General features: G+C 54.2%; 11 protein-coding genes across 11 annotated transcripts; 5 read left to right on the top strand and 6 right to left on the bottom strand.

The window, feature by feature from the left end:
* Positions 1 to 49: 49 nt before the first annotated feature.
* HPODL_03391 (uncharacterized protein) lies at positions 50 to 2113 on the top strand (the record flags this gene model as incomplete). The annotated part of the gene is made up of 1 exon (XM_014079699.1): positions 50 to 2113. The coding sequence occupies one exon, from the start codon at positions 50 to 52 to the stop codon at positions 2111 to 2113; it is 2064 nt and encodes a 687-aa protein (XP_013935174.1).
* Positions 2110 to 3444, bottom strand: HPODL_03390 (putative membrane protein; the record flags this gene model as incomplete). Its single annotated transcript, XM_014079698.1, has 1 exon — positions 2110 to 3444. One exon carries the CDS (start codon positions 3442 to 3444, stop codon positions 2110 to 2112), a length of 1335 nt encoding a protein of 444 aa, XP_013935173.1.
* A 52-nt stretch (positions 3445 to 3496) lies between these two features.
* HPODL_03389 (putative membrane protein of unknown function involved in Mn2+ homeostasis) lies at positions 3497 to 4681 on the top strand (the record flags this gene model as incomplete). Its single annotated transcript, XM_014079697.1, has 1 exon — positions 3497 to 4681. The coding sequence occupies one exon, from the start codon at positions 3497 to 3499 to the stop codon at positions 4679 to 4681; it is 1185 nt and encodes a 394-aa protein (XP_013935172.1).
* A 24-nt stretch (positions 4682 to 4705) lies between these two features.
* Positions 4706 to 5449, bottom strand: HPODL_03388 (uncharacterized protein; the record flags this gene model as incomplete). The annotated part of the gene is made up of 1 exon (XM_014079696.1): positions 4706 to 5449. The coding sequence occupies one exon, from the start codon at positions 5447 to 5449 to the stop codon at positions 4706 to 4708; it is 744 nt and encodes a 247-aa protein (XP_013935171.1).
* A 219-nt stretch (positions 5450 to 5668) lies between these two features.
* On the bottom strand, positions 5669 to 8944 carry HPODL_03387 (P-type ATPase involved in Na+ efflux; the record flags this gene model as incomplete). The annotated part of the gene is made up of 1 exon (XM_014079695.1): positions 5669 to 8944. The coding sequence occupies one exon, from the start codon at positions 8942 to 8944 to the stop codon at positions 5669 to 5671; it is 3276 nt and encodes a 1091-aa protein (XP_013935170.1).
* Positions 8945 to 9742: 798 nt separating this feature from the next.
* HPODL_03386 (Elongation factor 1-gamma 1) lies at positions 9743 to 10378 on the bottom strand (the record flags this gene model as incomplete). The annotated part of the gene is made up of 1 exon (XM_014079694.1): positions 9743 to 10378. One exon carries the CDS (start codon positions 10376 to 10378, stop codon positions 9743 to 9745), a length of 636 nt encoding a protein of 211 aa, XP_013935169.1.
* A 313-nt stretch (positions 10379 to 10691) lies between these two features.
* On the top strand, positions 10692 to 13184 carry HPODL_03385 (Exocyst complex component SEC10; the record flags this gene model as incomplete). Its single annotated transcript, XM_014079693.1, has 1 exon — positions 10692 to 13184. The coding sequence occupies one exon, from the start codon at positions 10692 to 10694 to the stop codon at positions 13182 to 13184; it is 2493 nt and encodes an 830-aa protein (XP_013935168.1).
* Positions 13185 to 13197: 13 nt separating this feature from the next.
* HPODL_03384 (Sister chromatid cohesion protein 2) lies at positions 13198 to 17389 on the bottom strand (the record flags this gene model as incomplete). The annotated part of the gene is made up of 2 exons (XM_014079692.1): positions 13198 to 17282; positions 17317 to 17389. The coding sequence occupies 2 exons, from the start codon at positions 17387 to 17389 to the stop codon at positions 13198 to 13200; spliced, it is 4158 nt and encodes a 1385-aa protein (XP_013935167.1).
* A 46-nt stretch (positions 17390 to 17435) lies between these two features.
* Positions 17436 to 18467, top strand: HPODL_03383 (uncharacterized protein; the record flags this gene model as incomplete). Its single annotated transcript, XM_014079691.1, has 1 exon — positions 17436 to 18467. The coding sequence occupies one exon, from the start codon at positions 17436 to 17438 to the stop codon at positions 18465 to 18467; it is 1032 nt and encodes a 343-aa protein (XP_013935166.1).
* Positions 18468 to 19598: 1131 nt separating this feature from the next.
* Positions 19599 to 20315, top strand: HPODL_03382 (uncharacterized protein; the record flags this gene model as incomplete). The annotated part of the gene is made up of 1 exon (XM_014079690.1): positions 19599 to 20315. One exon carries the CDS (start codon positions 19599 to 19601, stop codon positions 20313 to 20315), a length of 717 nt encoding a protein of 238 aa, XP_013935165.1.
* Positions 20316 to 20514: 199 nt separating this feature from the next.
* Positions 20515 to 23643, bottom strand: HPODL_03381 (uncharacterized protein; the record flags this gene model as incomplete). Its single annotated transcript, XM_014079689.1, has 1 exon — positions 20515 to 23643. The coding sequence occupies one exon, from the start codon at positions 23641 to 23643 to the stop codon at positions 20515 to 20517; it is 3129 nt and encodes a 1042-aa protein (XP_013935164.1).
* Between the last annotated feature and the right edge of the window lie 49 nt (positions 23644 to 23692).

Genomic DNA, 23692 nt, shown 5'->3' with positions numbered 1-23692 from the left:
AAACTTCCTGATTAGTGCTAAAAAAGATAACTTTGTAATAAATCTCGTCATGGCCTTCAACGTCAAGCAGTCCAAAAGAGAGCCCGTTGCCGTGCTGGACCCTGCCAGTCTTCCGTACGAGATCCTCAAGTTCGAGGATATCGACATTCCCGTGCGCGACGGTGCTATTCTCAAGGGCCACCTGTGGATTCCCAGGGAAGCCTGGGAAGGTAAGATCCGAGTCGGCACGCTTGTGGAATACATTCCGTACCGGGCGGACGTGACGATCCAGCGGGACGCAATTCGACACCCTTACTATGCCGGAAACGGGCTGGCGTCGTTGAGAATCGACATGCGAGGCAGCTCGAGCTCCGACGGAGTTTTGACCGACGAGTATTTGAAGCTCGAGCAGGACGACGCGTTGGACGCTTTTGACCACATTGTGGCCCAGCCATGGTCCAATGGCTGGATCGGCATGTTTGGCAAGTCGTGGGGTGGGTTCAATGGGTTGCAGGTGGCAGCACGTAGACACCCTGCGCTGAAGGCGGTGATTTCGCTCATGTCGACCGACGACAGATACTCCGACGACGTGCACTACCGTGGGGGGTGTGTGCTGGCGTCGGATATGCTGTGGTGGGGGTCGACTATGGCGGCGTACGCTCCTCGGCCGCAAGACCCTCGTGTTGTGGGCGACGGCTGGCGCGAGAACTGGAAACAAAGGATCGAGGTAGTCCCGATGGTCAAGCACTGGCTCGAACACCAGACCCGCGACAAATACTGGAAGCACGGCTCCATTTGCGAGGACTACAGCCAGGTGGACATCCCGGTTATGCTGGTGGGGGGCTGGCGAGACGGCTACACGTCTCCTGTGTTCCGCATGGTGAAAAACCTGCCGCACCCGGAATCGTGCGGTCTGGTGGGCCCATGGGTCCACGAGTACCCGGAGATGGCCAAGCCAGGCCCCAAAATCGGGTACCAACAGCTGTCACTCAAGTGGTTCAAAAAATGGTTGCACGACGAAGGGGAGCTCCATCTGCCCCGGCTGACGGCGTACGTCCAGGACCCATCGGGCATTGAGGACTCGTACGAGTACAGGAACGGTCGGTGGGTATCTACTGACTCTGTGGAATTTTCTGGCGGGCTGGAATATGCCTTAGCTCCAGATAATAAATTGAGCATCGGTCAGCCTGCGAGAATTAATTACCGTTTCAGTGGAGCACTTTCGCACGGCCTGTTCCGCGGTAACTTCTGTCCGTTTGGATATCCCGGCGACTTTCCAGCCGACCAGCGGTACGAGGATGCGAAATGTCTGTGTTTTGACTCTGCAGAGCTGGCAGGAGCGGTCAATTTGCTGGGCGAGCCAAAAATCAACCTCACACTCTCGTCCGACAAAAAGCTCGCCAACGTCAGCGTCCGGCTCGTCGACCTGTATCCTGGCGGCGAGAACGTGTTGCTCTCGTGGGGCCAGTTGAACCTGACGCACAGAAACAGCCACGAAAACCCGGAGTACCTGGAGGAGGGCCGTCTTTACGATGTCGAGATCAAGCTTGACGTTCTGGGCGTGAAGCTGGAAAAAGGCCACCGGCTCCGCGTTGCGCTGTCGACGTGCGACTGGCCGCAGGCGTGGCCGTCCGCAGAGACACCGACGCTCACGTTGCATGGGGGAAAGCTCGTGCTGCCGCTGCTGGACCAGACAAAGCTGGTGGCTGCTCCAGATTTAGGGACTCCGTCGATCTGCCGGCCGATCAAAACCACAATCGACGTTCCCGAGGGCAGGAAAAAGACGGTGCAGTTTGACTGCACGACGTTTGAGTGGACGCTCACGGACATCGAGGACGCCGGGCAAGTGACGATCCCGGAATATGGCAACCTATCGGGGATCTACCACGGCAGCTGCAACACGAACGTGTGGAAAATCAAGGAAAACGACCCGCTTTCTGCGTATAACGAGTGCGTCTACAGTTACTCAATGGGCAGAAAAGAGGACGGCTGGAACGTGAAGATGGAGACGACTGCTGTTCTGCGGGCAGACGCTGAAAATTTCCACCTGAGCAACAAAATTGTTGCGTGGGAGAACGACGAGCTGGTGGCAGAAAAAAAATGGGTGGACGTGATCAAACGAGTTTATAACTAGCTAGCGTAAAAACACCCGTCTGTGGCGAAAAAACCGCGCAGCCCGGTGTCAGTCCACATCTCCTCGTCGACCTGCATGGCGTCGTGCTTTGCGAGCACGAACCCGCGCGCGTAGAGCCGGCCGTCGCGAGTCTTAAGCTCCACAGAGTTTGCCGGCACGCCCAGCTGGTTCTGGCCCAGCAGACGGTACTCAAACAGGTTCGTTTTGAGCAGGGGGCCCATGGAGCCACGGATATCCGTCTCCTTGACGATCCGGGCATGCAGCACGCTTTTGAGCTTGTTGTATTGTGCCGACGTGAAAATTGAGTCCTGGAGATACACCAGACGCAGTCTGGTGGCATACAGTTTGCCTAGCGGGTTGAAAATGCCATGAGAGTTGAGGAATTCGGCACGGTTGAGCAGCAGTGCACGCAGCAGGGACGGCCGCACGTCCACAAGCGGCTGTAGCCACGCGCTCGGAGCAGAGACGATGGTCGGCTGGCTGCTCACGAGAGCGTCGATCGGCGCGTCGGCCGCGACGGTGATCAGCTCGACGCCCGTCAGCAGCCCGCACAGGATCTTGACTAGCGCGTTGTTTCTGTTTCCCGGAACCACAAGCAGTCTGTCGCGGGTCGACCACGAAAACGCCGTCGACAGCGACATCAGCTGCGATGCGACTGCGGAAACAAAGCTGCGCTGGAAATACCGGTATTCTGTGCCGTCAATCAGCTCGATGTAGGGCTCATTGTTGAAGCGCGTGTAGTCTTTGAGGGGACTGTACGCATACTCTGCCGTTTCAGGACGCTCAACAAAATACGTCGGGTCGTCTAGGTCCACGACGTTGGCTGCAGAGCCGGCCGTCTTCCTCGTAAATAGCACGTCGACGTCCGGGTTTTCTCCCACAACAACGGTCCTGTCGCACACGAAAAAGCAGCAGAAGAGCACCACGAGTGCGTGCAGGTCGTCGAGGCCCGAATTGAGCCCCACGCGCGGGCCCACGTTGTGCTGGTCCATCTGCTGGGCCAGATGCAAAATCATGCCATTTACTTGGCGAATCGAGCGCCTTGCGCCGCCAATTTCGAGAACTGTGTCTGTCTGCAGTGCCTGGTGCCAGATATCCTTGAGAATGCCGTCCCTGATTTTGTAGCCTGTCTGAATGCGCAGCCCCGTGGTCAACGGCAGGCCGTGCGGCACGTCGACGGAGCGGTATACGGCAGACTCGCCGGGCTTTTTCGTGGGGCTGACCGACGCCTGTTTTTCCAGCGCGACAGTACCGATGTCGCGCAGATTCGAAACCAATTGCGGCGCCACCAGGGCCAGCGTTATCACCAGGATCAGAACTAATAATAGCATAAAAAAAATATATAAAAAGTTAAATGAAATAATTATAGAAATAGATCAAGTTATGCGACTCCGATTCTCTGCCCTCCTGGCATTCCGGCCGCCCAAGGCCTCTGCCAGAAGTGTGTCAGTGGTGCTTGGACTCTGGATGCTGCTTTTTCACTGGTTCACCAGGATTGACGTCTGGCTGCACTCGCTCATGTGCAGCTTCCCCGGCTCTGCCACGGACTACCGCGTTCTTCTGGTGGCAGATCCGCAGCTGATCGACAACCACACGTACCCAGGCCGGCCCTGGCCGCTGCTGAAGCTGTCGCAAATCACCGCAGACGACTATATGCGGCGGAACTACCGTTCGTTGCTGGCTCATTTGCGTCCTGAGGCGGTTTTTTTTCTGGGAGACCTGATGGACAACGGCCGTTCGAGCACCGATGAATACTATGCGCGCGAGCTGAAACGGTTTAAGCGCATTTTTTTGCCCGATAACACAGAGACGCTGACGTTGGTGCCAGGGAACCACGACATTGGCTACGGAGACGGTGTCAAGTTGCCGTCGCTGCAGAGGTTCGAGGCATATTTTGGCAAGCCGAATCAACGAATCGCCCGCAAGGGCCACGAGCTGATCTTTCTGGACACCATCTCGCTGTCGAATACGCAAGAAGAGGCGATTTATGGCGATGCACGCCGTTTGTTGGAGGAAGTAGGCCGCGAGCCAAAAATGCAACCCCGGATTCTTTTCCACCATGTGCCGCTGTACAGGGACCCGCACGAGCAGCCGTGCGGGAAAAATCGAGAGAGCGGAAAATTTCCCGTCATCAAGGGCCACCAATACCAGACGGTGATTGACCCGTCGTTGTCGCAGGAGATTCTGGAGAAGATCCGACCGGACTACATTTTCAGCGGAGATGACCATGACTACTGCGAGGTGGTGCACAAATACACCACGGGTGAGGCCGTGGAGGTGTCGGTGAAATCGTTTTCTCTTGCGATGGGCATCAAATTCCCCGCCGTCGAGCTGCTCAGCATCGGCGAGGCCGGAGGAGACGCCGCCGTGACGTACTCGCTGTGCTACCTCGGACGGCCGTTCCGGGACATTGTTGCGTACGTGGCAGCGGCCGTTGCAAACGGGCTGTGGTTGCTGTGGAGCTTCACAGACAGACGCGGAGGTGTGAAGGTGGACTTTCCGCGGCTGCTGCGGTACACAGCAATAGAATTCGCTGCGGTGACATTCATGTACTGGATAATTAAATAAAATAATGTTAATTAATAAAAGGCATTAAATAAGCGCAATATCGTGGCCCGTGGCGTCGTGCTCCGTGGCATGGAACTCGACAAATTGCTCGATGGCGCGCGCCAAGGCGGTCCGTGTCTCAACACCGAGGGTGGAGTCCGGACTCTGCGTCGCGCGCCAGCCGAGAAACTCGTCGTCTCGACACTCTCTGGGCGAAGAAGGAGGCGTGAGCAGACTGGGGGCGGCGGCTCTGGTCTTGTCCGCGGCGAGCTGCTTCTCGCAGCCGCGCGTAAACTCACAAAGCCGCTTGTACTCGGTCTCCTTGATATGCAGCTTGTAACGTAGCAAATCCAAGATCTTTCGTTCGTTCGTCTGTAACTCGTCGACACTCAGGCCTGTGATCTTGCTCCATGTGGTGAGCGTGTAGTTCTGGTCCTGCAGATACTTTGAGGCCAAAATTAGGCAGGTCAGAAAACATCGTTTAGGACAGGTCACAGAGCTGAGCCCCGGGTATAAATATAGTTGTTGTTGTCTCTGAGCGTACACTTCGAGCAGATAGTACATCGTCACATGAAGAACAGAGTTGCTGCTGCGCGACCGTTTTAGTACCTCGGCGACAAACCGGTTCAGGTTGGCGCTGGTGCGAAAACACTCCTGCAAGATTATGACACATAGCAGGCTCAAGGACGCCAGCACGTCTCTCTCGCGGCAGTCCACCTGTATCCTCAGCTTCCTGGATCTCCGGCTGTCTTCTGGGGTCAGAAGTTGGTCCAATGCAGGACCCCCCATCGATGAATAAATGTGTTGGAGATGAAAACGGATGCTAAAAGGCCACGGTTTTTTTTTGTTATTTTTTTCTGCTACGTATTAAAAAACGTTTTTAATTTTTTGGGACTTCTCCACGATTTCTTCCCAACGCAGAAGAAATTTAAAATGAAATAAAAAAGCATTATTTTATTTAAATGCAGGCATTAAACAATATAAATTACCAAGCGCATTATCGCTGGCTCAGACGATCAAAGTGCTGTGATCCATCGTGCTGGCCCTAGAGAGCGACGCGTACTTTTCAAAGATGTCGGGAGACTTCTCCAGCTCTGCCTCTGGGTTCTTGGCTCTTTCGTACTCTCTTCTTCTAAGGTACACCCTCTTGATCCATTTCCAGAGCTCTGAGCCCAGCAGGTACAGCCCAGTGCACCCAAACGCCACGCCCCACTCCCAGGAGATGCCAGAATGCAAAAACACCTCGCTGTTAATCACCGGGATATAAACAACAGGGAAAACCGCAACAAAGCCGCCCACGATCGACCAGAAAAGGAACTTGTTCTCGTACAGGTCGATCGCCGTCTGCTTCCACCATGGGTGATCGGTCTCCTTTGTCATGCGGAACAGCGAGTTCAACGGATGGATGCACTCCCATGCTAAAATTAAGGCGCACCATGTCATGGTTGCAAAAGCGGTCGAACGAGCCCTGTACACCAAATCGCAGTGCTCGGCGCCAGAGCTCGTCGCATTGCAGTCAATTCCAAGATACCCGTCGCCGTGTCCCCAGACGACGACGACAAACGCGAACAGACAGCACGCGGCCATCCAGATGCCGTAGACCATCATGTCGGTGAGCACCTGGGTGGTGAAAATGGTGGAGTTTGGCTTTTTTTCCAGCACGTCGGGCGCGGCCTTCTGCACTCCCAGACCAAACGCTGGGAACGAACTGGTAACGACCAGAATGAACAGAATCTCCACTGGAGACAGCGGGAACACCGAGTAGCCGGAGCTGTCCATGAACGCCAGGCCAATGAGGAGGAAAATGGCCTGGGCAACGTTTTCGGCGAGCAGCTGCAGCACGAACTTCTGGATGTTGGCCGACATTCTGCGGCCTTCCTCAATGGCGTTCAAGATGGAGGCAAAATTGTCGTCTGTGAGAACAATGTCGGAAGCGTCCTTGGCAACATCGGACCCGTTCATTCCCATGGCCACACCGACATCGGCCTTTTTCAACGACGGCGAGTCGTTGACTCCGTCTCCGGTCATCGCCACGTACTTGTTGCGGCGGTGCAGGGCCTCAATCATTCTGACCTTTGTCTGGGGAGCACATCGCGCAATAACCAATGGCAGCACAGGCAGCTCGTCGATCTCGCTGTCGCTCAATTTGTCAAACTCGTGAGCCGTCATGATCATCACCCGAACAACGTCTTCGGCGTAGTGGTGCAGATTACGCGGCACAATGCCAACGTCCTGAGCAATGGCTTTGGCGGTGCCGGGATGGTCTCCCGTCAGCATTCTGACGTTGATTCCGGCCTGGTGGCACAGCTTGACGGATCTGGACGTTTCGTTTCTTGGCGGGTCGTAGATTCCAACCAGACCCTGGAAAATCAGGTCCGACTCGATCTGCTCCCGGTTGTCTGTTTCTAGCGAGATATTCTCGTCGTTGGTGATGTCCTTGTACGCAAACGCCAGCACACGCAGTCCCTCTCTAGAGAGCACTTCCATCTGGTCCTCGATGCGTGCAATGTCCTCTTCCGTTAGCGGCCGGAGCTCCTGGCTGTCGCGGAGACTGTCATACTCCTTGTCGTTGAAAGAGTGCCAGTATTTGCAGCATTTAAGCAATCTTTCGACCGCTCCTTTAGAGTACACCTTCACTTCGCCCGTCTCCTTGCTGCGGTAGATCGCAGACATCCGTTTGATGGACGAGTCGAACGGGAATTCGTTGATATGGTCGTATTTTTCAGCCAGCTCGTCCTTCGTGTAGCCGGGGATTCTGCTCGTGAACACGCGAATGGCGATCTCCGTTGGGTCGCCATGTGCCTTCCACTCAGTTTTACCCGTTTCCGGGTTCTCATAGCTGTTCACGATGGCGATGTTGGCGAGTCCTGCCGTCAGACAGAATTTCGCAAAGTTGGCTGGGGCCGGCTCGGGCAGCTCTTTCTCGGGAGGAACGTACTCGTCGCTCTCCTTGACGAACTTTGGAGAATATTTGCAGAAACTGAGCGTGCCCTGATTCGGATTGTACGGCTCGTTCGACCCTTCCAAGGAATATGTGCCAACATTGGGAATCCACACTTTTTTGGCAATCATCCGGCCCTGCGTCAAAGTACCTGTTTTGTCGGAGCAGATATCGTTAATACCACCCAGCGCTTCCAAAGAGTCCAAGTTTCTCACAATGACGTTTCTCGAAACCATCACCTGGGCCCCCACGGCCATGGTGATGGTCAAAACCACAATCAGGGCGGACGGAATCATCGACAACGCCACACAGATGGCGTAGATGGCCACCTCCTTGTTGACGCGGAATTTCTGCGAGGCCATCACCACGATGGCGAACACCACAGCAATCCAGAAAAGTACAATGGCCAGCCACGAAAGCTTGATTTGCAACGGCGTGCCGCTGGCCACGCCCAGGAAATTCGCCGCCACGTCCTTGATGGTGCCGAAACACGCCGTCACATACGCGGTTTTCTTCGGCTTCGAGCCGTCCTTCGGATTCTTCTCCACCTTGCGAATGAAGGATTTGTCTCCTTGCAAAGATTTGGCGATTTTACCAATTTCGGTGTTGAGCCCAGTGGCAACGACAACTCCAGTACCACGGCCCTTGCTCACCACAGAGGAGCTGTACGCCATGTTGCACCTGTCGCCAAGAGGAACAGGAACAGACTCGTCTGCAAACACGACGGTGTGGTCCTTGGGGATTGGCAGCGACTCGCCGGTCAGCAGCGCCTCGTCGGTCTCGAGATTCATCGAGTCGATCAGCCGCAAGTCCGCAGGAATCGTGTCGCCCACCCTGATGTGCACAATGTCGCCCGGAACAACCTCCTCTGTCGGGATCGTGTGGTCGTCGTCGTCTCTGGTCACGTGAGCAGACGGCGAAGAGAGACTCTTGAGCGAGTTCATGGTTTTCTCGGCCTTCATCTCCTGGATGAACCCGACCGAGATGTTGAGGAGCACGACAAAGCCGATGACTCCTCCGGAAATCCAATCCTGGATGGCCAGAGCAATGATCATGGAGATTATCAAGACGAGAATCATGGCGTTGAACACCTGGTGCGCCAGTATTTTACCGTAGTTAATCTTGCCAGAATCGCCTAGAGAATTAGGACCATACTTAGCGAGCATTTCCTTGGCTTTCGAGCTGCTCAGCCCATTCACGGCATGGGTTCCAAAATACTTCACCACGTTTTCTCCGGCCAGACGATAGAACGCAATCGCGCTCTCGTCGCTGCTGGATTCTCTGGAAATTTCTGTATGTGTCGTAGCAGACACTTTTGCTTGTTCGTTTCTGTCCGTGGGCATGGTAGCTATCTATAACTATATTATCTAGTAGCTTGATCTCAAGTTCCAATTTGAGAAGATTCTGGTAATCACATGCGGGGACGGCCTGTTTATATACCTGTGTGCTGTGGAGTCTCTGCCAAGACTGTATTTGCAATCAACTCATATTCGCATTTCTTTTTTTTAGTTGATATTTAGGGCCCTAATTCAACATTTTTGATAATATTTGATAACACGACTACAGTGTCCTATAGGGGAGGAGCAGTGCTGGTTGGCACTTCTTCGAGGCCCAGCGAGCCAAGGACCTCCTCTCTCTCGTCTGGAGTCCCCCACTATTGCTGTTTCTGCATGGTTATCTTAAAGAAATGGTACGTCCAATTCTTGCAGAGCCAAGATGAAAAGTGGTCAGGAATATGTACATGGACACCAGAGAAACGTGGGTCTAGATAGGGGCGCAAACGGGTTCTGGCAATCGCTAAAATACAAAAGGCGGTCCTAGGCCCTATGGACAGCTGCTACGGTACGCTGGAGGCCACCCCCTCGGCTACTCCGACGATATAAGGTTATGACGTGAAAACGTGGGGGTTGTCCTAAATTAGATATTCGGCTGATTATTACGTCAGCCGAGAAACGCATCAGCCACGAATTTCCCTAATCCTAATTCGTGCATATCCAGCTGCAGAACGTGGCTGTTTCCAAAAAACAGCATCGATAGCTCGGGCCGGAGTACTCTGTGGCGCATTCAAATCTAGGTTTATGCTATATAGGTAGGTCTAGTCTATCTTAGGCACGGCCGTGGTGAGTCTGGCATTGCCAGCCCTACTGTCCCAGAACAGCCTTGGCAGCTGGCTTGAGATTCTTCAAATCCTCGCCAACAATCGGGTCCTCCTTCAACTGCTCGACCCATCTGGCGATTCCTGGGTGCTTCTTGACCCACGACTCTTCCCACAGACTGCCGTAGCTGATTTTCACCGATTGGATCGCGTAGATATCGGCGAGAGTGGCCTCGTCGCCGACAAGATACTTAGTCTTCTGTAGCTGGTCTTCCAACAGAGGCGTGAGCTTTTCGAGACTAGCGACGCCTCTGTCGATCTTCTCCTTGTCGTACGGAAGCACGCCAAAGGCAGGCAATGCCCAGTCGCACAGAGCGTTCACATAGTCGCTGTTGATGAACGACAGCCACTGCCAGACCTTGGCTTCGTCCTGCTTGGTTTTCCCGAACCAGTTGTATTTTTCAGGTGCCTGGTCCACAAGGTATTTGAGGATGGCGAGGGTCTCGGTGAGTTTGAAGCCGTCGTTTTGTCTGTATGCAGGACACTTTTTCAGCGGGAAGTTTTCGGCAAAACACGCAGCAGAAGGGTCTTTGACCTCGATGTCAAGCCCGGTGTACTTGATCAACTGGGGGAAAATCGAGCTTCTTGGAGAGCCTGGCAAGCAGTAAATAACTCCTGACATGGATGGGGTGAGCTGGAATGAAGGGGCTCGGCTATATATATATTTGCAACCGATTTTTCTCGCAATTTCAGCATATACAATAAGATACAGATTTGGCAGTTTTGTGCAGATCCCGGTGACGGTGTTGGGACAGGCACTATAGACTACCAACGCTGGTCGTGATACCCGTTGGCTCGGTAGCCTGCATCAGCGCTAACGGACAGATCTGTCCTTCTGCCGAGGCCGTCGTCGTCTGGTGCAAGGGTGTTGGATTTTCCAGATCCGCCGATCGACGCAAAAAATTGGCCTCCGTCGTTTTGTAAACAAGACTCCCATGACGTCGCTGTTCCAACTGGACGACGAGACTAAACGGCTGCTCACGCTGGACGATTTCTTGCACGGGCTCACGATCCACGAGTTTGTCGAGTTTCTCGCGGCGAAACTGTCTTCGCGCGCCGGCTCCGACGGAGCACAGTCCCTCGATCAGCTGGACCCCAAGCCGTACATTCGCACCTTTGAGGCGTGTGTCAAGGAGCTGAACCGGCTGAGCGAGGAGTGCTTGGCAAAACAGACGAAATACGAGAAAATTGCCGAGGTCAAGCAAACAGAGCACTTCTCCAACGTGCTGCGGCTCGCTCCTAAGGCCAGCAAGCTCAATTCGCAGTTTGCCCTGCTGGACCTGAAAGTGCGACGCATTAACGCCGATATTCGGCCGCTGGGCGACAAGCTCACTGAGACAAACAGTCTAAAGGAGAACACTGTGACGCTGATTTTTCTGACCAAGTGCTACAACGAGTTCTACACCAAAAAACAGGCCCCGTCAGAGTTGGTCAAGATGCCGCGCGGCCGGCGCGCCGTGGCGTTGAACCAGCTGCTCAAACTGTCTTCGAAGCTCGCCAGCAACGACCTGCCGCAGGCGAAAGCCACGCTCTCTGTGATCCAGGAACACTGCAATAGGTTCGAGATCGAGCTGCTCAACGAGTTCCACGAGATGGACAACTCGAAAAATTACAGACGGCTCCAGGAACTGTCGAGTCTGCTTTTTCTGTTCAACGACGGCGAAAATATCAAGCAGTTCTACATTAACAAACACCCAGTCTTCAGCAACTTCCAGTCCACAGAGCTCAACGTCGAGCCGACGTTCTGGAAAAACATGTGCGACCCGAGCTTCTCGCAGTACCAGCTCGACAGTCTCACGCTGGCGATGCTGCAGGAAATCGAGGACATTCTCACGAAGACAGAGTACGAGACAATCCAACAGATCTTTCTCGAGCACACCAGGGCCGTGCTGCTGGCGTTTGTGGATCGGTTCTACAAGGAGCTGATCCGAAACCGCGTCCAGCTGCTGCTGCGGGTGGCTTCTTCGTACTCGAGGCTGTGCAACTTGCGCGTGCTGCACTTGCTGTGTAACCAGGTGAACCAGCTAACTCAGAGACTCAAAGCTTTCTTTGGAGATAAGGAGGTGGACCTAGGCGTGGAGTTGGACAAGTACCACGTCGCTCTGTTCCAACAGCATGTGGACAAGGACGCCTACTTCAACCTGGAGAAAGAGAATCTTTCGGAGCTGATTGGATCGTTCACGGCGCGTTTCGAGGAGAAAAACGAAAAAGTGGTCAACAAACACCTGCTAGAGAACAAAATCCTGCACTCCAAAGACGCCAGCACATCGGTGGCACCAGAATACGACCAGGACGTGTTTCTGGACGCTCCACAGCGCGAAAACTCGACTCGAAGACTGCTCTCGTACAAGCGGTCCAAAAAGTTCACGTCCATCTCCAAATTCATCAAAAACATGGAACGGTCGTCCTCACTCAAAGACAGGTTCACGCGGACCAAGCTGCGTGGGGGCAGCGACCAGGGCGCGCGAGTGGTGTCGGACTCGTTTGACCAGGACACCGGCGATGGGTCCGAGGTCTCGCTCGTGATTGCCGAGAAAATCCTCAAGGCCGTGGTGGAGTCTCTCACGCGAGCCATCGAGCTGGTGCCGTCGAAAATCAACGAATACTCGCTCGAAATGTTCGACATTCTGATCATGAGCTATGGCCAGTCGTATCTGGCCATTGAGCTCGAAAACCTCTACTACAACGGGATTCTGATGCAGCAGCAAAAACTCGCGTCGTTCTTCGGCTCCAGCGAGATCAACCTCAAGTTCGTGGAGCAAATCAGCCTGGTTTCCGTCCAGGTGTACCTGCTGTCGATCGTGGTGAAACGGTTCTTCTACCCGCTGATTCTCTCCACAGAAATCAAAAACAGACTCAGTCTCATGTTCAACTCGTATCTGCAGGACGTCGAGCTTGGTCTCAACATCATTGTGGATGAGCTGCTCGAGCTGATCGAACGCAACATGAAAAACATCCTCAGTGGCCAGGCAATGGACGATTTCCAGCCGGCGACGCAGCCGACGATCGACAGAACAGAAACTTGCGACAAGATGCTCCAATTCCTCGACAGAGTGTTCCGCGCGCTGTACGACCATCTGGGCTTCAACCCGACGCTGAAAATGGACACCATCCGCCGCATTCTCGCCAGCCTGCTCACGCTGCTCATCAACCACTTCACGCGGTTCCGTGTCAACTCGAACGGCTCTCTCGTGCTCACCCAGGACGTGATCCACTACATTTCGATTTTCGACGCCTACGACGGCCTCGACGACATGAAGCAGCGCTTCAGCATTCTCCGGGAGCTCACTAACCTGTTTTCCTGCCAGCCCGAGCTGCTCAAGGACCTGTGCAACGAGGGACAGCTGATATATCTCAAGAAGTCCGTGCTGAAACAGTACATTTCGCGGCGGTCGGACTTTGACCCAAAATTTCTACAGGGTGTGTAGCAACAGCATAAAATTAATCCTCTACTAATTCCAGCAACTTTGTGCACAGCTTCTGCGAGACTCTTCCGCCCTTGCGTCTGGCGAGATCCAAATCTGCCACGTCCAGCGGAACAGTATCCACGCGCGTGATGGCACCTTTAAAATCCTTGGCAGACGTCTGATATTTTAGAATTCGCTCATCCGACAAATTATAGTTCGTCACCAAAACGTCCTTTAGCCGCATCAGCACAAACAGCGCCCGTGCCTGCGCCCCCAGAACGTCCCAGTCGTCCTCCTCGTCGGTTCTTTCGACCAGCTCGGCCGCCTCTGAGTCAATGATCTGCTCGAGACCCGAAACCAGGAAAAATACGTGGTCCTGCTGCCTGAAATGGACTGCGGCGAGGTTGACGGCGACGTAGCCCACAAACAGCGGGTCCGGGTCCTCGAAATTGGCGAGTGTTTTCACAAGCAGGCGCAGAAACCGTTTTCCGGCCATTCTGCTGCCGTCCAGCACGCTCATCATGCACCGGAAAAGCGTCGTCTCCGACAATAGCTGACCAGACAGCCGTCTGCGGTAATCAAATGCCACGCGCAGCCCTTCCATGTAGCCCGATTCGATGAGTGATTCGTACTTCTCAAATAGCTGCTCGTGCATCGCCAGCGCAGTCGACCGAATCGCCGGTGTCTGAGACGCCTCGAGAGCAACGATCGTACCAATGCACAGCTTCGGGTTGGCAAAGCCGAACCTCACCACGAGCTTCAGGAAAGTCACCGCCCGCAGCGAGTGCCCCGATTCGTCGATCAGACAATTTTTTAGCACATGGTGCAGATAGCGTTGCACGAGGGACGAGCATATTCCGTCGTTCACGTACTCGGCCGACTCGCCATGGAATACCTGCACGTCCAGCTTGAGCGTCTTGGAGTCCTTGAAGTCCAGTCCGTTGCGCAGCACGGCCTCGCGGTCCTGCAGCTCCAGAAACGTCGCTAGCGTGTTGACGACGATATCCTGGAGATCCGGGTCGTTGCTCTGGAATGCGCGGTCCATGACGCCCAAAATTCGCTCACTCATGAACCAGCGCGGGTGTGTGATGCACACGTTGAGCAAGTTTTTGATCGCCACGCGCTGCGAGCTGGCGTCGAGCGATTCGTCGCAAAATACCGAAATATGCTTGATGATGAACCCAGACACCGTGTCGGTGGCCTTGAAGCCCAAATTGGCCGCCTGGAATAGCTCTGTGTGCGCATCGAGCCGGCAGTGGCGCCCCACGTTGCCAAGAAGAAACAATAGTCGGAACACCTTGGGATCTGGCTCGTAGCTGTTTTCTCTAATTTTCGCGAGATACGGCCTCAAAAGAGACAGCGACGAAATACAGGCCCGGGCCAGCTTCTCTGTGTCCTTTTTCATCAGCGACAGCAGCCACAGACACGGCATGGCCTCCTCGAGCTCGCGCGCGTTGAACTTGGTGAGCCGCGCAAGGAGCGACGTCTGGCACTGGTGAATAAACGTTTTTTTCAGCGACCGGGTCTGGGGCAGAGTGTAGTGGAATATCTGCAGGATATTGTAGCACAACGAGCTGCCGGTGGAGCTGTCGTCGGTGATGTATGGCTGGAGCGAGACGAGCTGGTCCTGCGAGAGCAACGTGCCGTCGCATTTGACTAATATTGCCAGCAATCCGGTCATGTTTTGCACGCGGTCGTGGTCACAATGCACCTGGCTTGTGACATGCTCCAGAATTGCCTGTATGACGGCAGCCACCGCTTTCCTGAGCTCTGGACTCGTTGCAAAGTGGTGGACGACTTTTTCGCGCAGAAACCGCTCAAAGTAGTCCCAGTTTTTTTCCGACTTGCCAATCACACAAACCATGGTCTCTGCCCTGGCTAGCGGGTCCTCATGTGATAGCAGCAGCAGTTCTTTGAGACAGGCGACTGCCAGGTCAACCACGGCGTCCTCCTCGTCGTCCAGTCGCCGCAGCAGCTTCTCGCAGACGGCCGTGCGCACAGTTTGCTCTGTGGAGTGCTCGTACATCACTCTGGCAAGGCTGATGGCCTTTTTCCGCACTGCCATGCTGGCATCGCCAATTCTGTCGCACGCGGGAGCATAGAAGTCGCTGATAAGCTCGGGATGTGCCGGCACGGTGTTCAGCAGCAGCTCGACGATCGAGTCGCGCACCGACGCATACTGCTCGACCAACCGCACCGCCAGCGACTGTTTCACCGTCGGCAGCGTCAGCAGCGACGGCTCGCGCTCAATCAGCAGCGACAGGTTCTTGACAGCTCTGTTTCTGGACTTGGTGCGCGGGTGGTCGAGCGACTTAATAATCAGCCCGAGAAAACTGTCGTAGTGAGCAAACAGGTTCTGCGACGCAAGAACGGCAAGATAGTCTGCCGGGCGGTCGATCTGGGGAAACGGTACTTTCTGGTTGATGATCTGAAGTAGCAGGAACTCGGCCCTTTGGCAGCAGGAGAGCAATTTGTCTGACGCAGACTTTGTAAGGGCATGGACCTTGGTGAACAGTTTAAATGCAAAAAAAGACTGGTATGTCTTCAGATTGTGCCAGACCGCGAGGTACTGCTCAAACAGCGTCTGGAAGTCGGCAACGCTCATATCGGCACTGAAACGGACCGGCTGTTGGCCTCTGCGCAAGGCGAGGATTTTAGAACCAATAATGCCCATTAGTTCGAGTGCAAACGCCTCGATCTGTGCAGAGTAGTTGTCCGAGCTGAAAACGAACATGAGAGTGTGCAGAAACGACTCCAGAAGCGTCTCGCAGCCGGAATATTCCGGATACTCGGCCATGGCGAGCAAGTCCTCTATAAAATTCTCGAGCACTTTTTTTCCTGTGGTGTCGTAGTTAGAGGTAATTTTTGTGACCAGCAACGAGGCGATTTCGTTCGAAAGCCGTGCCAGCTCGTCTGCCGACGCCTCGATGTGGCTGTAGATGCTCGAGTTCAGCTCCTGGCGCTTTTTCTCGCTCACTTTCCAGTACGCCTCGTCAAATTCGTAGCACACGGTGAACGACTGGATCAGCCGCACCAGAAGCATTGTCACCAGCTGGACGCTGAATCCGCGCGCCAGATGGTATTGGCGGGAGTTTGTCTTATGTGGCGACAACTGGTCGAAGCTGTTGACGATCTCGTGGAGCAGAAACACGCGCTGATCGGGGTTTCTGTTGAAAATCTCGTATATGACGTTTGAGGCTGCTACACGCAGTCTGTCGTAGCTAGGGTCTTGTTTTGAGCCGGAAAAACATAATTTCAGTGTGAAGTACTCCAATTTCGTAACTATGCTGTCCTCCAGGCTGTTTTGTTTGGCATAACAGGCCAGTAGGTCCATGATCTTAATGTAACTCTTTAGAAAATCGTCAAAGTCGGAAACGTTAGAATTTTGCAAAGCATCGCCGCACGCGTACACAAATTCCAGCACAGAGGTGAGATAATTTTCCAGATACAGCTGTTTGTCGCTGTGGTTGCTTGTAAAGACCAGCATCACCAAAATTGCGCACTTGGCGGCCTGGCATGCGACGTCAATCTCGTCACCGTCGAAATTGGCGAACTGGAAATCCAGCATCGCGGAGCACGTCTCGTTGAGACGCACAAGAAGCTGCGCATCGACGTCCTTTAGCTGTTTCGCGTACCACAGTCGGTTCATGCTGTCCTCAAGAGCCTGTAGTGTGTCTGGATCGAGATCGAACGGGTCTTGCAAAATGGAAACCAGCTTATTTTTGGCCTCTGTCTGCAATCTGCGCGAGTCCAGATGGACAACGGGCTTCTCTTCAGCGATGGAAAAGCCCGTCTCACGCGGCTGAACCTGTACGCTGTCGAAATCCGTGGGCGTGCTGTCGATTTTAATTCTCTTGACCTTCAGATCAGGCTTGGTCCACGACCGTTTGGAGCTCACAGCGGCCAGAATGTGTCGTTCCAGCATTCCTGACGGCTCTGTGTGTTCAGCAGTAGTCTGTGCGGGAAGTTTCATAGCTGGCTTTTTGAATGTGATCTGTTTTAGCTGATCGGAAACCTTGAATTCCCGCAGTAGCTCGTCATCGATGTCCTTTTTGTCTGCTGGGGAAACGCGTTTGGCAGGGGCCAAACGGACCTCGAATGGGCCTCCAAAAGGCACGACTGTGATGTCAGAAGCGGCAACAAAAATACTTACTGTCCTGTTTGGGAAGAATATAGTTTAATGGCTGGTTCAGCAGCGCCGAAGCCAGATCATGAGGAAGATCCATAAAATATTTATTTAATTTATTTGATTTATTTTATTTCAATATTTTTATGTCTACGCAAATATTTCTTCCCTCCGAAAAATTATGTGCCGACAGCACCAAAGAGCAGGCATGGCTCATTGACGAGGTGATACGGCCGCAATTGCCGAATATCAAAGAAAATCTGGCCTCCTGTATGGCTAAAATTAGTGAGAACAACGGCGAGGAGTTCAAGTTCCCGTTGTCGTCGCATAACTCTGAGACGCTCAAGGGCGTGATCAGCCGCTCCAATTTTCGGGTCACGGGGCTGAGCGTGTCCATCCGGTCGAAAAGCATTGGCCGCGCGCTGCATCTGCGGCTCAAGGACAACTCGACCCTGATACTTCGCCAGTTACTGGATTGTCACGATTTAATTTACAACGCTATCAACACCATTAGCAAAATACAAACGCTGCCAGAAACACAGCCTGCTGTGCTGCTGAAAATTCTGTCAACACTACACAGCCAGATCCAACTCGCCAAAAAGTCTCTGCTGTTCCCCACAGAGGCTTACATGTTCCCCAGGTACAGGTTACCGCACCAGCTGTTTGAGCCGGAACTCCCCGAAAACGTGGCGCTGGACCTGGTGATCAGCAACAGCGACCTCTCGATCGACCTCAAGGTGATCAAGCCGATCACGCACCGGCCGTGGGACCTGATAATCGATGTGCCGAACCGGGTCTCGTTTGCAGACCATGTGCGCGCCAAAATCTCTCAGGACAGAACACGGTCCATCTCCACGATCCTGTGCGAGGAGTACCGCAAGCTGCTGGATTCCAGACGGAAGAACGGTGCCGAAAATAGCGGGTTTTTGAAGTCGGTTTTCGCGGGCAACGCAGAGCCGTCGTGCTCCACGGTGCTCAAGATGTCAACTAAATACCTCGAGGAAAGCATCACGTACGTGGACAACAGCGACAGTCCAGTTGTCGTGACAATCCAGGAGACGTGCGACGTGGTGACGAGCGACCCAATGCTTCTGTCAATCACCATCAAGCTAGACAGTCTGGAGAAAAGCGTGGGCAAGTTGCTGGAGAACCTCAAGCTGATCTCGACGCCAGCTTAAGTTTTTTAGCGCGCAGAGTATTGAGACGGGCAATGTCGTCGCGAGAGCCAGAGACTTTCTGCACCTTGATGGTTGCTCCATGCTGTGATCTGACGCGTTCCAGCTTTTTTTCCAGGGGCGCCATTTGTTTGTGAAGTCGGTCCTGTTTGCGGGCCAACTCGGCCATTATCTCATGCAGAAGCTCGTGGTCCTTGTTCAGGCGGGGCTCGACAAATGCGGAGACGGCTTTGGTGCGTTTCTGGACAGTCGACTCAGGGATCACGTCAAACACGGCCTTTGTGCGCAGAACCGTCTTGAACCGATCAACGTCGTCAGTTACCTGGCGCAGTGGGGCGATTGCGCAATTGAGAAAGTTGATGGAGTTTTGCAGGGACGTGATGGACGACTGTAAGTTGCTGGCCACAGACATGAGGAGCAATGCGTGTATTTAATTATTGTTGTTCTTTTTTTTGCCGATCATTTGTCAAAAAGATCTGGGTTATGGGACGCGACGATCGACGCGTAAGTGCCTCGGCTAAATTCCGTGTCTCTCATGGGCTCTTTCCGAACTCGGTCAAATAATAAGGTTGTGCTGCTACTTTGCTGTTTCAGATACAATGCAATGCAGCACCACACGCAACTCTGTGCTGAGCTCGGATTAAAGAAGTTTCTTTTTACCCCAGGATTTTGCGGGCCGGGAACACGAAACTCTCGATTCTCATTGGGACGCAGTTGCTGTAGAGACTCGTAATTGCGAGTGCTTAAGCAGCACAGCCGGGTCCCCGCCCTGCTGGCCGAGCATTGGGCTGTGATTTGCCTGTTACGCATAATTTGACAGCTCGCGAACAGTTGATATTTTTAGTATGGGAAAGGCTTCGTCGCGCATGCTCATGCATGAAATAGTTTGTTTTTGAGGGTTCCGTGCGTCTAGGCAATCCGTATGTTTTCACTGGGTAAGCCCAAATAGTTGCTCCCTACTCCTCACTTGCGTGGAAACTTCGGTTCAGGCCATCAATCTAACCCGTATGGACCAGATTTAATGCACGATTATCAAATCAACTATTTTTAACGGTTTCTTTTCTACACCCCAGCGAGGCCCCCCTCAGCATATATAAACCCGGCTTTCTGGCCGAAATTCAATTTCATCGGTACATGGACTCTTCGAACCAGGCTGATACCAGAGCGCCTCCAGCAAACGCCGGCAGATTGCCCTTTGCACCTAAACACTCGCACGAGCCGCACGAGCCACTAAGCATGCCTAGTTTGAACCCTATGTTGTCAGACTTCGCCCTGTACGCGCCCTCGCCGTACCAGAACTACAACTACGCCAATCCTCAGCATGAGCAGCGTCTCAGGAACGCACCTGCCAGCCCAACATATTACCAGCACTCACACAAAGTACACGAGCCGTCTTCTATGCAGAGAAACATACGACGCAGCGCCAGTCTGGGCAATCCGCCCCACGACCTTGGGCATGAGGAGCCCCAGGTACTGTGCTACGACATGGAATCGAGAACGTACAAGATGGTGAGCCAGGCTGTAGTTGAAAGTTCGAACGGTCTGCTACAACCTGTTGCTGAGAGCCCGACGGAATACTCGCCGTGTTCCGGCTCTGGCTCGCCAGAAAAGGCAAAGAGATCGCGAAGAGGGTGTTTGACGTGTCGACAGCGCAAGAAAAAATGCTGTGAAACGAGGCCAACGTGTTCGGAGTGCTCACGACTCATGATTCGTTGCAGATGGCCTGTGCCCGGGAGCGAGCGCAAAAACCGGTCGAAGAACAATGCCATCAGCCCCGACGAGATGGTCCACGAGGCGTACGGGGTAATCAAGATCCTGAGGGGGGTGGTGGACTACAAGGTTGAAGGATGACACGGTATATTTTTAATGATTCAGCGTACGACCAGGCCAAACCCGATTCGGAGCGAAATTCCGTCTCATTTTTGCGAGCACTTATTGTAATACTATTGTAGTCCTATTCTCGATGGGTCAAGATTGCTACAGCCTGCATATGCATAGAATATGCACTTGTCTGGGCTGGTAGGCCCAAACATGCACCCGTGTTCCTCCGTCAGAGTCTGCGCTCAAAGGCGCAGATCTCCTCAAACTCGCGCAACACAAGGTACATGTTTTGGAAGTGCACCTCGACACACACGTTGAAGATGGCGTAGTAGTCACGCACGATTTTGTCGATTTTGTCGCGCACAAGGTCGGCCGCGTAGAATTTGCTGTATGCCCTATGCATTTCGGGCTGAAATATATTTTCCACCTCGGCTGAAATGCGCCGCATCGGCTCGCTCGTTGACGTATTTGCAGAAAAAACACGGCCGTGCCGGACTATGATGTCATAGATGGCGTTGCAGTATATCGTTTTCAGTGAGCTCACTTTGGTGCTGCCAATGCTGGCCCTCTCTGTCTGTGCTATGAGCCCACAGACGTGTTTGAAGTCGAGGTTCATGTCCACAACAGCCCGAATGGCCTCTTCATCGTAGCCTCGGCCGCGCAGTCGCTCAGACACGTTTGTGCACAGGATTTTGTACACCTCCTCTTTGAAGAAGTTGCCGAACCGGTTCGACTCGGTGTGCTCAAAGTAGTTCAGCAGAAACCCATCCAGCTCCACCAGCAGCTTGCCAAAATCCACAAGCTGCTGCCGGGGCTTATCGGCAAAATAGCTGTTCTGCAGTTTCGCCGGCAGCAGTGCCGCGCGACTGGCCAAAGAGCTCATCACAATCACCGTCACCGACTGGAGCGTCACCAGAGTGCGCACCTGGTTGTTCAGCTCCATCAGCTGGATCGAAAAGCTCTCCAGAAACTCGGGCATCTCGTAGAGCTTGCCCGTGCTGCTGCTGCACACAAACGCCGCAAACAGCCGGTTGTAGAACGCGAGTGTCGCCGTCTCCTGTGTCGGCTCGCCGCCCGCCGGCTCTTGCTCCTTGTGCAGCTGCATTTGCTTGTACAAATTAGGGTAGCGCAAGTTGAGCGACACTTTGGACGAGGGGTAGTTGCACTCGAACACGTCGCGCTCAAACTCCACAATGTTGCTGCCAATGAACCGCAGACAGCTCTTCACGCAGCTGTTCATCCCAAACACCATACAGTCCTTGATGAACTCCACAAACCGCTGGATGAACGCCTTGTCGATCTGGGCCGTCTGCGCCAGCAACGACTCGGCCTCGCAGCGCAAAAATTCCGGCGTCTCCCAAAGCAGCACGCCCAGACTCATTTCAAAATATTCCGCCAGCCGCAGCTTCCCATTGCGGAGCTTACTGAGCACAAGCACCGAGTCGGACAGGAAAGAAATGGCCGTCGAATTTTCTCTGCGATGATTAGCAGACTGCGCGTAAACCAGGTTCACTGTCCGTTTCGAGTCCTCCACCACGACGAACATCGCGTACAGACACCGTTCTACCATCTGTGCCACGTCCACCATCATTGCCTCGACAGAGTCCAGGTACGACAGCCGCTCGATCGCCTCGATGCAGCCCTCGTTGTACGTCTTGAGCCCCAGCCACTCGCGGATCGCCTCGATGTCCGGCTGGAGCTGGTCGACGTACTCGGCCAGCATGTCGCACTCAGCAGCGGGCAGCTGGGCAGCGAGCCGTGGCGACTTGCCCGTCCGCATTCGCAGTTGCGCGCCCCGCGACCGGTACTCGAGCAGCACTTTGAACAGGTACTTGCGCCAGTTGTCGACGGTAAACGTAGGCGGAACCAGCGAAACAGGCCGCTGCGCCGCGCTGCGCAGCGTCGACCGGCTTCTGGAAGACACAGAGATCAGCGGGTTGTCGTCTGTGAGCGACGAGCCAGACAGCACGGCTGCCTTGTGCCGGGCAACAAATTCCTGCTCCATCGCGTCGATCGCGGCCAGGTCGGCGGCGCGACTGTCGCCCTTGAGCCGCGAAAACCGCTCCTTGTTGGCCTTGATGAACGACTCGCCCTTGCGGATCATGTACTTGTACTCATTGAGCAATACGTCGTTGTCGGCCGTGAGCGAGCGCATCGTGCGCAAAAAGCCGAGGTGCTTGCTCAGTCCGTCGTTGCTCTCCGACAGTAGTGCCAGACTGCGGAACCAGTGGTTGAACTTGAACACCTGGAAGACCGGGTAGTAGGTGGCCATTAGCGCGTCTTTGAACGCATACTTCTCGAACTCGGACCCGTTCAGTTGCACCAGCCGCTGGAACAGCTTCCATACATGGAATGTGGCTGTGTGCAGCTCCGCCACAAGAAACCCGTAGTAGCTGTCGTCCAGATGGTGCTGCTTCAGGTTCGGGAAGTCCTTGGCCAGACGGTCGAAAAACGGCTGTGTTGCGTTCAGCCGGACCGCGTACATCGGTACACGGTTGTAGCGCTCGTGTTTGTCCTTTTCGACCAGAATAGCAAAGCCAAACAGGAAACACCGTGCCAAAAGAAAGGCGTCCATTAGTCCGTTCGAAACGTCGATTTCTGCAAACAACGACGACGTCAGTCGGATGATCTCGCGGCTGTTGATGAACCTGTAGGTGTTCTCGATGTCTGTCTTGCCGACCGCGTCCTCGAAATTCACAAAAATCGGCACCCGTCGTAGATTTTCCCAGACCGAGAGCCCAGCCACAATTTTGAACGAGTCCGCAAAGCTGTAGGCACACGCGCCCTGCTCGTGCGATACGCACATTTCCAGGCTCCGGGCGTCGTCACTGCTGCCCGACGAGCAGATGTGGCGCACCGTGCTCGATGCTATGAGCCGCTTGCGGTTCACGTAGTCCTGTCTATTTTTGACGGCTTTGCTCAGCTTCTCCAGAAGTAGCTCTCTTTTTCTCAGTTTCTGCTGTTGTAAACTGCTCAGCTTCTTGCAGACGGAGTCTGTGTGTGCTGCGCTGCGTGCGGTGCGTTGGTCCAGCAGCAGGAGTCTGCGGCTGGCGTGAGTCTCGAGATCGTCGTCTATGGAGTTCGCTCGCTTGCGCGGACTGAACTTGCCCAGCGGCGTCAGACGGCGCATCACTCGTGGCGGAGGCGTCAGCGGCGGTGACGACAGTGACAGTGTGGTGATTTCCGACGAGCCCGCAGAGCTGGCAGAGCACGGTACCGGGCCCTGTGTGGGAGGGGTGGACGGCTGCGGGACGTCCAACGGCGCGGGCTCTGGGGTCAGCATCTGTGAAATGGGCTCGGAAACGGATGTGTGGTCCTTGTCGCCCTGGCAATCGTTGGAATTGTCGGACGAGTCCATGGAGCAAAGAAATAATTGCAGGTTCTGTTGGGGCGCCTGTCAATTTGTT

The sequence above is a fragment of the Ogataea parapolymorpha genome, chromosome IV, assembly GCF_000187245.1.
Source record: "Ogataea parapolymorpha DL-1 chromosome IV, whole genome shotgun sequence".
NCBI classification, from domain to species: domain Eukaryota; kingdom Fungi; phylum Ascomycota; class Pichiomycetes; order Pichiales; family Pichiaceae; genus Ogataea; species Ogataea parapolymorpha.
This window is presented reverse-complemented; position numbering and strand designations above follow the sequence as displayed.